At 34.6% G+C, this 12,403-nt stretch overlaps 1 protein-coding gene across 2 annotated transcripts in view; it reads right to left on the reverse strand.

Annotated features, from left to right (window-relative positions):
- The window catches only part of LOC131927810 (dynein axonemal heavy chain 3), a 43,274-nt gene that overhangs the window by 14,637 nt on the left and 16,234 nt on the right, over positions 1-12,403 (reverse strand). For both annotated transcript variants that reach the window (XM_059283637.1, XM_059283636.1), the window contains 22 exons: positions 12,092-12,244; positions 11,648-11,870; positions 11,128-11,258; positions 10,090-10,323; positions 9,488-9,682; positions 8,981-9,142; positions 8,624-8,749; positions 8,351-8,508; positions 8,145-8,225; positions 7,337-7,520; positions 6,902-7,087; positions 6,351-6,577; positions 5,933-6,136; positions 4,825-4,952; positions 3,894-4,018; positions 3,163-3,348; positions 2,291-2,458; positions 1,984-2,117; positions 1,463-1,748; positions 986-1,153; positions 616-833; positions 180-387 (listed from right to left, as the gene is read on the reverse strand). In XM_059283637.1, coding sequence (XP_059139620.1) covers positions 180-387; positions 616-833; positions 986-1,153; positions 1,463-1,748; positions 1,984-2,117; positions 2,291-2,458; positions 3,163-3,348; positions 3,894-4,018; positions 4,825-4,952; positions 5,933-6,136; positions 6,351-6,577; positions 6,902-7,087; positions 7,337-7,520; positions 8,145-8,225; positions 8,351-8,508; positions 8,624-8,749; positions 8,981-9,142; positions 9,488-9,682; positions 10,090-10,323; positions 11,128-11,258; positions 11,648-11,870; positions 12,092-12,244 — 3,885 coding nt within the window. The remainder of the gene's footprint in view (positions 1-179; positions 388-615; positions 834-985; positions 1,154-1,462; positions 1,749-1,983; positions 2,118-2,290; positions 2,459-3,162; positions 3,349-3,893; positions 4,019-4,824; positions 4,953-5,932; positions 6,137-6,350; positions 6,578-6,901; positions 7,088-7,336; positions 7,521-8,144; positions 8,226-8,350; positions 8,509-8,623; positions 8,750-8,980; positions 9,143-9,487; positions 9,683-10,089; positions 10,324-11,127; positions 11,259-11,647; positions 11,871-12,091; positions 12,245-12,403) is intronic.

Consider the following 12,403-nt stretch of genomic DNA (forward strand, 5'->3'; position numbering starts at 1 on the left):
TATACATAAGTGTTGAACATTTTAATGATAGATAAACACAATAGACTTTTGCACTTATACATCTTTAAACTTGAGCAGACAGACATCCAGATGTAGATCTACATGGATTCAGATTACAAAAGATTTAACCAGATTTAACCACAGATAAGTGAGAACAGAGAAATGAGGTGGTAACATACTGCTTGCAGTTGTGCTCTCTTCTCATTTAATTTTTCCATCTGGACGGCCAGTTCTCCTTCTGCTTCTGCCAGTTTGGCCTTTTTAGGGGCCACAACTTTGGCAACTTTATCATAGATGTCCATGGCCCGCACCCACTTGCATAGGCCTTCACACGCCATTGAGGCATTCCTGATCAAGCTTGGGTCAAACTCAGGATTGGCGATGTATCTGAAGTGAACGCACAGCAAAATGTCAAAAAAATGTGGCAAAAGATTACACTGATTGTCAAAAAATATGGCAAAAATTTTAAAATATGCCTAGGGATAGTGAAACATTAAAATTTTGGCCAGATTACCAAAAAGGGGCCAGATAAAAGCAGAATCTTAAAACTAAGTTAATTTTGGTTGCACTAAATCCTTCATGATAAAGCCATCAAAAGTATTTTTTAACACTCACTTGTCTCTAATTCTTTTGATAATTGGTGGCGCTATATTGTCCTTGTCATAAGTTTTCAGTCGATCCAAAAATCGGAGATCCCCCAAGAGTTTCATGGAGGGACCCCAGTAGTCCTCTATCATCTTCCCTGAGCCAGATGGGTCTGGTTTGCGCTCAGACTTGATGCCTAACATTACACACACTGATTCCATGACAAGCTTTACAGCAGGTGGGGGATTCTAAAAGGATGAAGTAATAAAAGGTTTTGAATTGTAGTTAAAGTGTTCAACACAGTCTATAATAATAACAAGTTTTCTTAGTTGCTTACTTATTATCACTAACAAAACAGACGTATAAGAAACAGCTCCAGATAAAGAAATGACTGTCTCACCTTCATAGCTTTGACTGTGGAAATATCAGCTGGTTTGAGAGTATTTAAAGCTGTAATAGCAGCTTCTAAAGCTGGAATTGCCTCCGCAAGGTCACCTTCACAGTCATCTTTAATGGCTTGAGCAGCTGCAGCAGCTTCGTTAGCTACGGCTTCATCAGCAGCCACAACCTGTCAATAATCAAATTATTTTAAAATTACATCCAGCAAAGTAAAAAAATAAATTCATACAGGATTAGCCAAATGATGGATAATTATATAAATTAATCTTTTCAGCACTACAGATACCACATATCACTATGATTTTTTTTTAATTATACAAATACAAGTTACTTTATGCTTTTGAAACTCTAATATAAGAGACTGACTGTAAAATTATATTTAGAAATTTGTTGAAAGTTATTTAATATTTCTTTTAAAAAAATACACACTCACTCTTCAGTATGAAAGTTAACAAGTTCTCATGGGAAGATTACTTACCTCTTTCTTAGCCTCCACCTCCACTGTGTCTTGTTCAATCTTCACCATCAGCTTCTCCGTGTCAGCCGACGTCTTGATCAACTCAGGCTGCAGGTCAGTCAGTTCCTGCTGCATTACGGAGACCTGCGACGCGGCAAAGTCTAATTTCTCCAGACCCACCAGGTAACGGTTTTTCATCATCATCAGCTCATCTCGCTTGATTGTTAGCAGGGACTTGAAGGTCAAGATCAGCTCCAGATAGGAAGTTGGTGTCACGTAGTTATGGCGCCTCAGTGTTTCAAAGTATCTGAAGTAAAACAAAAAAGAAAGTAAAAACAAACATTTTACATTTGACTCATGAGGTCTTATATATATATATATATATATATATATATATATATATATATATATATATATATATATATATATATATATAATATATTCAAAAAGATATAACATTATTCAAAATAGCATTTGAAAATTTCAAGTTAACTGAGAAAAATATTACATGAACTAAACAATGGAAAATTGATTTGACTGACTTTTCCGAGGCAACCCTGACGGATTCGTGGAAGTGTTTGCACATGCTGACAGTCTCCAGCTTGAGGGTATCTTCCATTTCAATCTCTTCCAGGAATTTGTTGGCTACCATCTCAAGGGCATCTTCAGGCCACGCCTGCAATAAACAGTGAGCTACAGTAGCAAGCCAGGGCAAAGTTAAGCTCAATGAAAATGTAGAAAGTGCAAAAGTAAGCTCAATGATAAATGTAGATAAAATAAGCTCAGTAATATCAAGTCATTTGGAAAATGTAGATAAGTTAGATAAATAGAATCTTTTATTGTACAAACCTGGAACCAATCAATGGTGCAACAGTTGATGAGAGATGGGAACATCCTCAGCCTGTTTCTGAAGGCATCTCCAATAGGTGACATTGCCAGCACAATGTGCAAATGCTGTTTCACGCGGTCTATAAAAAAGTTGTACATGGCAAGCGGGGTCCCATCCATGTTACGACCCTAGAGCAGATTGTAAATCACAGTGTTAGTGTTTTTTTCTTCTGATAACAACAGTGTTAAGTGTTTGTTTTTACTTGATAACATCAAGAATTAGAACTGGTAACAGAGTAGATTTTAGTTTACAACAATGTTAAGTGTTTGTTTTTTCTTGATAACATCAAGAATTAGAACTGGTAACAGAGTAGATTTTAGTTTACAACAATGTTAAGTGTTTGTTTTTTCTTGATAACATCAAGAATTAGAACTGGTAACAGAGTAGATTTTAGTTTACAACAATGTTAAGTGTTTGTTTTTTCTTGATAACATCAAGAATTAGAACTGGTAACAGAGTAGATTTTAATTTACAACAATGTTAAGTGTTTGTTTTTTCTTGATAACATCAAGAATTAGAACTGGTAACAGAGTAAATTTTAATTTACAACAATGTTAAGTGTTTGTTTTTTCTTGATAACATCAAGAATTAGAACTGGTAACAGAGTAGATTTTAGTTTACAACAATGTTAAGTGTTTGTTTTTTCTTGATAACATCAAGAATTAGAACTGGTAACAGAGTAGATTTTAGTTTACAACAATGTTAAGTGTTTGTTTTTTCTTGATAACATCAAGAATTAGAAATTAGATACCAGTAACTTTTAAAGAATTCTTTTAGAAAATTATTTATTACACAAAAGAGTGACAAAAATATGATGAAATTAAAAAGATACCTCATTCCTCGCCACGCTTTGCATTTTCTCAATGACATCAGCTTTCTCATCACTGGCAAAGATGTTTGGTACATCTCCCGTGTTCAAGATCATACTGATGTCCTCCATGAAGGATTCGTCTTTAATTTGGTTGTCAGAAAACAGGAAGACTGTTGGTTTTCCTTCTACTCCTGTTTTTCGCAGGAGCTGATCAAGACAAGTCATAACAAGATCACACATTTAATTTAAATACAAAATAAATACTTGATAAACATACTAGAATTTGGACAGTCATGAATAAGGAAAGATTTTGTTTGAATATTTTCATTACATACCAACTACTACATCAACTTTTTGAGCTATATGAATACTAACTAATTGAGGTGAATAATGTTATGAATGGTATCTTAGTTATTGCAAGGGTATGAGAGTTTGAGTGTCATAGAATGATTTATATTAATAAAAGATTGGGACTGTATAATGAAGAACGTAATAATGTGACATATGAGAGTATGATCTTGTTGTTAGGGGAAATAAATTAGATAAGTCTTCATCATGTTGTGCTAGGGTGTAGAAGTATTTGTCTGTCGTTGTAAATAGTCTTTGTATACGTTGTGTATTTAGCCATGCAATATACCACGTAATGAACCAATGCTGTCCTGTTAGTCATTCATATTAGATCGTCATTGTTTATAGATATTTGTTGTCATACAAGCTCAACTCCCTCTCTAAAGTCGCTGGGTAAAAAATACCTTTTTCAGATCCTCTCTCCAGTCAGTATTGCTGTAGTTTTTGGTAATTTCAATTTGGAAGAGCTCAAAATCGGCCATGAATGAAGCCAACTTGGCAGCACTTTGACGGCCTGAGCCACCAATACCTGGTCACAATTTAGAAAATAATGAAGGTCAAGGGCTGAAGTGTGTAATACAAAGTTAATGTTTTAAAATAGAAGATTTCCTCACTCTACTGATATCTTAATGTGGGTAAGGTAAATTGTGCTACCCGTTCTTTTTCTGGGATAGGCAGATAAGAGTTATGGATAGAAATACAGGTAGGGATTTAAGGTTTAAGGGTTAGTTACAGGTTTATGGATATGTTTAAGGATAGGGTTAGGTTAAGGTTATGCTTAGTATAGAGATCAGATTAGGGATAGGGTTAGGGAGCTGGAGATGGAAAGAGGGATAATTATAAATATAATCTACATTGTTAAAGTGAAGGAGTAATTACCCAGAGAGGGGAGGGTAGTTGACTGGGTATTATTGATGACTGGGGGATATTGGACAGGAGTATTTGATCGGGGGTGGGGGTGGTAATGACTGGTGGGGCTGAGAATGGTTAATTATCTAGGGTGGTGGTGGGGTAACATCCTGGACCAATTTATTCCACTAAAAATATTTGGATATAGGACAATACATTTTTACTTTATTGGCAGTTTAAGCTAGGCAAGAATCTTAAAATTATTGTAAAAATGACACGTTATTCCAACTTAAAAAAAAGTTTTCTACTTGAGCATCACAGCTTCGTATCCAAAACTTACAATAAAGGGAATATTTGTGATAATTTCAATTTTTTAACATGGTCTGGGATCTAACAGGATAAGCCAGTAACAATTGGGATATGTCAGCTACACCTGGACCTGCTAGTACCATCAGGGCAGTGGTGTAGCTGTGACCTTTGACTCACCCACAAGTAGGGCATGCCCATTGTCCTGCAGCAGCACACGACTCACGCGAGACATGTGCTCAATAGCAAACTTGAACATGACTAACTTCATGGGGGCTTTGCTCACTATGTTGTACTCATCTAGATAACTGTGAAGGCAATGTGACAGTGGGGGCGTGACACAATAGTGACATGTGATGGCAAACATCAGGTGTGATATGACAATGAGATGTCAGACAGTGAGGTCATGTGATTGTAAACACTCAGTGTGACAGAAAAGTGACATTTAACATCACAAAGACATGTTGTCACAAACATTAGCTGTGACATAAAAGTGACATACAACATCACAAAAACATGTCACAAACATTAGCTGTGACATAAAAGTGACATACAGCATCACAAAAACATGTCACAAACATTAGCTGTGACATAAAAGTGACATACACTGTAGCAAAGACACATAATCACAAACATTAGGTGAAACACAGCAGTAATAAGATCATAAACACTAGCTGTGACATGCATGTGACATTAAGTGTAACAAAAAAATATAACAGCAGTAACAAGGTCACTAACATGACATAATGTGATAGAAATTTGAATATTTATAGACGATTGTAATTATAGTATGACCCTATCAATAGTATTAGCAGTTACTACTGTGTTATATGAGTTAAAATAAAACTAAAAAAACAACTTATTATTTTCAATGAAGAAAAAATGTGGTTTTTACTATTAAACACTGAGAGCTTTTAAAATTTAAACCAGAGATTTACATTGCCATGTGATCCTTAAAAAAAAAAATTAAAAGCCATTATGTAAAAAAAATTTAAAAGTTAGTTTTTTCCATAAATATGTTTTCCAATAAAAAATGCATGTGTAAATTAACAATAGCTATCATAATTTTAATACAGATAGAATATAGGCCTACTACTAGGCAACTTATACACCACAGGAAAGCAAATAATTTAGATCCAAATTAATATGGTCCATCCTTGTTTTTTATTCACTTTCAGCAGACAGTACTTAAAACCACTTCATTTAAAAATCCATGAAAACATGCAAGTGAGAAGAAAAAGGACTATGTGATCTAAATACAGTGTGATTGCACGAAAAGATAACTCACTGCTCCATGACAACAGTCAGCTCCTTGAGATCTGTGATCTCTGTGTACACCCTGTTCTCTGGGTTAAAATAGTCCCCAAAGAAAAGACTTCGGATGTCAGCATCAGTTACTTTGCCACTTTTTGACAGGTGTCCAAGAATTTTGTCAATGTTTTGCTTGAAACTATCTTGACAATTGTTTTTTACTATCTTGAAAAACATGTTCCTAATAAAGTTAAAAATACAAATAAATTTAAAATATTTAGAATTTTAAAAAAAACCTGAGTTTATTTAATATATTTACAACTTTTACAATCTTTTAAATTAAAAACCCCAAATATCAAAGATAATAAATTAATTCAGAATTTTTTTTAGAATGCTGAATGAATTATGCCAGCAAGTAGAAACATAGACTAATAGCCTTTTACAACTTGACCTACCTGTCATTATCATCAATGAGACGATCGTAGAAAACCCTGTACACTTCATGGACCCACAGCCTCAGTAGTTTATCCATCTCGCTCATCTCAGTGGCGGGCACCAGTAGAACTCCTCGGATGACTCTGGCAAAGTCTCGCAGGTTGAAGACGTAATGAGATTTGGATGGCGTGGGCAGGAAGTTGGCGATGGCATCTTTGTAGACCCCCATGGTGGCAGACACCAGGAGCTGAAATAGCACAGGTAAAAATTTTCAGGCTCGGACATACAAGTGGAGCACATTACTACATATCTAGCAGGTCAGAGTTCAAATCCTGGTAAGGATTCTAATTTTATATTCAGTCTTTAAGGTGTCTATGGATTTATTTCCAGTGGCTCTTTAACAGTATGGGACAGAAAAAGTAACTAAGTATTGTATGAGCTATACAATCCCAGTATACTATAGAAACAAGTGAACTGATGGGTATTTTACTGTATTTGTGGTTAAGACCTTGGATGAAATATAAAACAAAAAAAGGTAATGAACAAGTAAGTAGTTCTAGAGGTTTCTTACTTTTCCATTCCTGACAAAACTGGCTTCAAAGCCATTAGCAAAGTGCCAGTCAGTGATGGAGGTAAATATTTTTGTCATGATGTTGTCTTCAAATTCATCAATGGCGATGATGTTGAGATGGCGAGTGAATCTGGATGTGATGTCATTCCTGCCTCCACCGGGAGGGCCCATAGCACTGACAAACAACTACAAAAACAAAAATAATCTGCCATAATTATAATACTTTATGCATAAAATATAAAATAATTAGGCTATAACTTTCCAGATTTTAAAAACTTTTATAAAATGCAAAAATAAATTGTGTTTAAAAGCGATTTTATAAACACTTTTAAAAAAATCCTTCAGACAAAAAATTGGTTTTTATTTTTCTTCTGAACGAATTACTTCCCCTGTTTTATCAACCAGTTACTTCCCTTGTAACAAGTGCCTACTTACCACATCTGTCAGGAAAAGCTTGGATGTGTCCTTTTTGTCATACCAATGCCCATGGTCAATCCATTGTCTTAGAAGCTCAATTGGAGGCTGGGCTCCATACTTTTCTTTAGCTGGCATGTTCAGGTCATCCACAAAAACTACAGACTTCTTGCCCATTGGAGGACCAAACACACCTTTACGGCGCCTGAACAACAACAGACAAACTTTACTTTGTTATTCAGTTCATTTTGATCTATCTGATAATTGAGTTATCTAAATCTATCACAAAATTTAATTATATTCCAATATAAAATTATTAATTGTATAATTGAAAAGTATTGTAAAAAGAACCTTTAAAAAATTACATTATGAAAGTAGGTACTTAAAAAACTTATTATTAGGATTTAGATAAAGTAGGTTAAAAAAGATATAATATTTAGAGATATTAATCTGGAGAAAAAGCTAAAAATCCTAATTCTAAAACCTTTTTATCAATGTAGTTGATTTAACTAAAACAAGAGAAATATCCATCTTATTCATATACATAACTTGGTAATATTAATAATGGTAAAAAGCTTTGCTTAAAAAGTTTTTTAAAACACAACAATGATTAGTAAGTTAAAAATGGTGGTTAAATCTTATATCAATATAAGCCTTAATTGTTTGACAATTTAGAACAGTTCCAAATGGCTTACGCTTTTATTGTTTTAAATAAAAACTAAAAGCTTTTAAAAAATTTTCTTCTTTTTATTTCCTGGTAAAAAGAACTGGGAATTTGATTCTTCTATATCACACAAACATGTAGAAAGTCAGTGATAAATTTTATTACCTGTCTAACTTAGACATGATAATATCCTGTGTCTGGTTGGCTGAAGTTCTGGCTGAGAAGTTGATGCAGTTAGGGATGTACCTATCAAGCGTGTACAAAAATAATTCTTTTGTTTAAAAGTTTAACAAATGTTTCCCTAACAAAATTCATAGCTTGTAAAACCATAAACTGAAGCAAAAAAAAATCGAAGAAATTCAAAGCCTTACGATTCCTTAGGCAGAGCCAGCAGGTAGCTGTTGGTGATGGCAGACTTGCCCGTCCCCGTTGGACCAATCACAAGCAGGGGAACCTCGTGTGTCATGTACAGGTTGAGGAAATATTGCTGCCTCGCTGTTTCTGCTGTAGGAATTGTTAGTGTGCTCACCTACAAAATATGTGGTATAAGTAGGTAATAATTGAAAGATATTGGAACTGACTTCTTCCTAAATATTGATAATAAGAGATTTGAGAACTATTTGTCGCAATTATCAAATTCTAACCTTTGACCCTGGTGGTATAATGAGGTGTGACTTATCAATGGTGTCCATCCAGTCAATCCAACCACCCCCACTTTTCTTTTGGAAAGCAAAATCAAAAACTGTGTTTCTCTCTGGGAAGGTGTTGCTCTGGAAATAAATTTCTATTGAGTCTATAAAGTTTACTTACATTTTTTTTCTTGAAATCACTTAAATATACAGTGTGGATCAGAAAGTACTCTAAGACGTTGTCGAAAAAAACATTATATTCATCTCTAAGTGCATTTTTAAATAAAGCATTACATTTTTGAAAAATTCAATGCTTGTTTTCTAATTTTTTAAATTGTACTTTTTAAAAAGTTTGTAGGTATATGTTTTCACCTTTGTGATTTTGATGCTCTTGGGCTTTGGGTGGTTGTCATCCACTCCGCTGATGAGTGTGCGGAAAAACTCATCAAAAGCTTTCTTGCTGTCAGCCATGACAGTACCCCCAATGGTCCAGACTATACAGAACAGGAACATGCCTTGCAGCCAGAGTGTTATCTGGGATCAATTATTAAAGTAGTGATGAGATTAATGTATAAACAATTCAGATATATACAAGAAGTTATTTCATTAATTGAAAAAGGCACTAAGGGTAAAAAAGCATTATATGGGTTTGTTAAGGAAGGTTATTTAAAAAATTTTTTAATTATTTTAAAAAAATTTTGGTAATATATTTTGGAGTTGATTGAGCAGAAGTATAGTTATGGTGAGATAATCAAATAAAGAATTAAAAAAAAAGAAATATCATAGGTTCAACTAAGTTGAAGAAATTAGTTGCATTGTCTTTCACAGTTAAAAATTAAAAGAAGAAATATCCGAGGTTCCAATAAAGTTAAAGATTACCTGTTGCTGTGTTAGGTGTTCAGGGTTGTGTTCCTGGGATTCTGGGGCACCTTCGTCAGGTAAGGCTTTACAGGTCTCAATAATTTCATCCATCATCGAGGTGTAGAGATGCATCAGCATGTGAACCTGGTGGATTTCTGAGGTGGGAATAAATGTCTTGCAGCTGCGCTTGACAAAGTCAAGACAAGGCTCCACCTGGTCAAACATGTAACTCTTCAGTTAAAAGGTAAGTAAACAAAATAAAAGTAAGATGTTTCAATTAAAAGGTCCATTTTAAATAATATATAACTAGAGCTTTAACTAATGTTAAAATAAAAACAACAAAATATCAGTCTTCAGTCAAAATATAAATAAAAAAACAATAAAATAAATGCCCTCCTTAAAAAGTAAATAAATAAAAACACAGATAGTTTACTATAGTTGAAAAATGAAACAAAAACCAATACAATAAATAATTAATTTTAACACTTCTTATGAAATGAAAATTCATAAACATCACAGTCTTTGTAATATATAAAAAAAATATATTATCTTACTAGTTTTTAAAAGTAGTTAAGATATTTAAATGTTCTTAAACATGTAAACAAGACAGCTCAACTTACCAACCAATCAAAAAGATCTTGGACCAGCTCCTTCTGCTCCTGCCTGAGCTTCTTTGGCAGCCGGTACATCATGTAGGACTGCACGCTGGGCCGCCAGCCCATCTGGTGGGGCTCTAGGTACACCATGCCACAACGGCTGACAGTGGCTGGAGAAGCCTGTTCCAGATCAGCAGGCTCAAAGATCAGGTTCATCTTGTTGTTCATCTGGATGATCTCACCACTCATCAGGCACAGCTGCAATCAAACTTATTTTGTACTAAACACACAGTGGATGGTGATTTAACAAAAATTTCAATATATATATATATATATATATATATATATATATATATATATATATATATCATCATCATCATCATCATTCCTTTGTGGCCCCTGGAGAGCAAAGGGCTGCAACCACACATCTCCATCGGACTCGGTTTTGGGCTGCCCCCTTTATCTGTGCCCATGTGTGCCCAGCTGCTTTCGCCTCTTCTTCAACCGTTCTTCTCCATGTCTTCCATGGCCGGCCCACCCTCCTTTTTCCCTGGGGATTCCAGTCTAAAGCATGCCTTGCGATGTTTTCTTTTTCCTTTCTTAATGTGTGTCCGATCCATCCCCATTTTCGGGCCTTGACGCACACCATCGTTAAAAGCATCTTTTAAAATCCAAAGATGACGGGAGGAGGTTCTAAACACCCCCTTCCCCCCCCCCCCAAGTCACTGTATACACACATGCATATGAACAATATATTAGATTTTAGATTATCCAATGAAGTGATTAGGCTCTTTTAAAAATGCAAGCACGAACATTTATCTGGCAATTTTTTTATTGTCATCAATAATCTTAGATTCAGTGAAAGTGTCAGAGATAGAGTCGGCTCTGATAACATCCAGTGCTTGTGTTAGTGACAGATGAAGATGATGTGTAAGGTCCTTGTAAGGGTGTGGGGCAGGGGCAGTGCTAGGATGGGGATACCAGCAAACAATAGCCTAAAATACATCTGGCCGACATGTCAATATGTGCAACTCATTCAAAAGAAGTGTATGAGGAGATTACCTTTTTATTGTCATCCAGTACGGTGTTCATGTTTTCAATCCAGACAGCATCCACAGGACCATCAAACAGAATCCACTTCCTGTAGCTGTCCTGGTTGCTGGCATACTCTCTAAACGTGTTGGCTAGAACACCTGGGTTAAGGTGAAGGTTGTTTTGTAAGAATAATTATCTAAACTAAAACTCTAAGCATGCTATGTAATCATATGTATATAATTTTATGTAAACAAACTAATCAAAGAAATGTATAACAAGTCATGCAAAAATAGAAATTAAAATTTTTTTTTTTAAATTATCATTTATTCTAGAACTCTATACATATTATGTAAACTTAAGTATTATATTTTACCAATACCAATTAAATCAGCTAAGCAAAAATAGAAATCATCTAAACATTTAAAAAAAAAATTACCATCTATTCTAAAACTCTGTAGATCTAAATATTGTAAACATCTATTTTACCTACATTAATAAACAGAATACGCTTAATGAGAATTCTTCAAAGAAAAAAACTTAAAATTACCATCTGACCACTCATGGGAGACTGGATCAAAGCAGCCATAAAGTTGTCCCATGGTAATGGCTTTAGGATTAATGATACGGTATACAGTGCGGAACTCTTCATACAATTTGGAGTCCATCAGGTCTCCCAGAGTATCAGCTAGAACTTGATATGCTTGTGTTTTACCACCCAGTGGTTCACCAACAATCATCATTCCATGGCGCACAAGAATCATTTCATAAATCTATACAAGGGGAAACAATCGCAAACAGCATGTTAGGGGAGATAAAAGAAAATTAATTTCAGGAGAGATAAATAATTTTACCCTTGCAGAAAGTAAAGGGGAAAAAATGTGTTCTTAACTCAATAATCCCTTTTGATTTTATAAGATCATATGTATTATTTTTACTAAGGTTTAATAAGCTGAGCACAACTGATATTAAACATCAAATAAGCCAGTTGTACCTGGATCACTTTGCTAATGAAGAACTCATTTGGTTGTAATTCTCTTTTGGCAATCACTTCCTTCATGGTGTCAAGGAAAACACCGTAGTCAGGCTGGGGCAGTTGAACCCCAGGGAACAAGTCAGAGATGATGCCCTCAAACAACGGGACATCCTGGTGGAAAGATCAAAGATTCAGTTATTGTACAAAAATATGTATAGTGATAAATACTCTTTGAAATAAAATCCGACAAAAATTAATTTAAGTGGAATTATTGACTACCATATCATATTTGCTTTTTGGGTGCATTTATACTGTGGTAATATTGTTCTT

Source organism: Physella acuta, unplaced genomic scaffold, assembly GCF_028476545.2.
Source record: "Physella acuta isolate Inbredline_101_S28 unplaced genomic scaffold, ASM2847654v3 ptg001441l, whole genome shotgun sequence".
Taxonomy (NCBI): Eukaryota; Metazoa; Mollusca; class Gastropoda; family Physidae; genus Physella; species Physella acuta.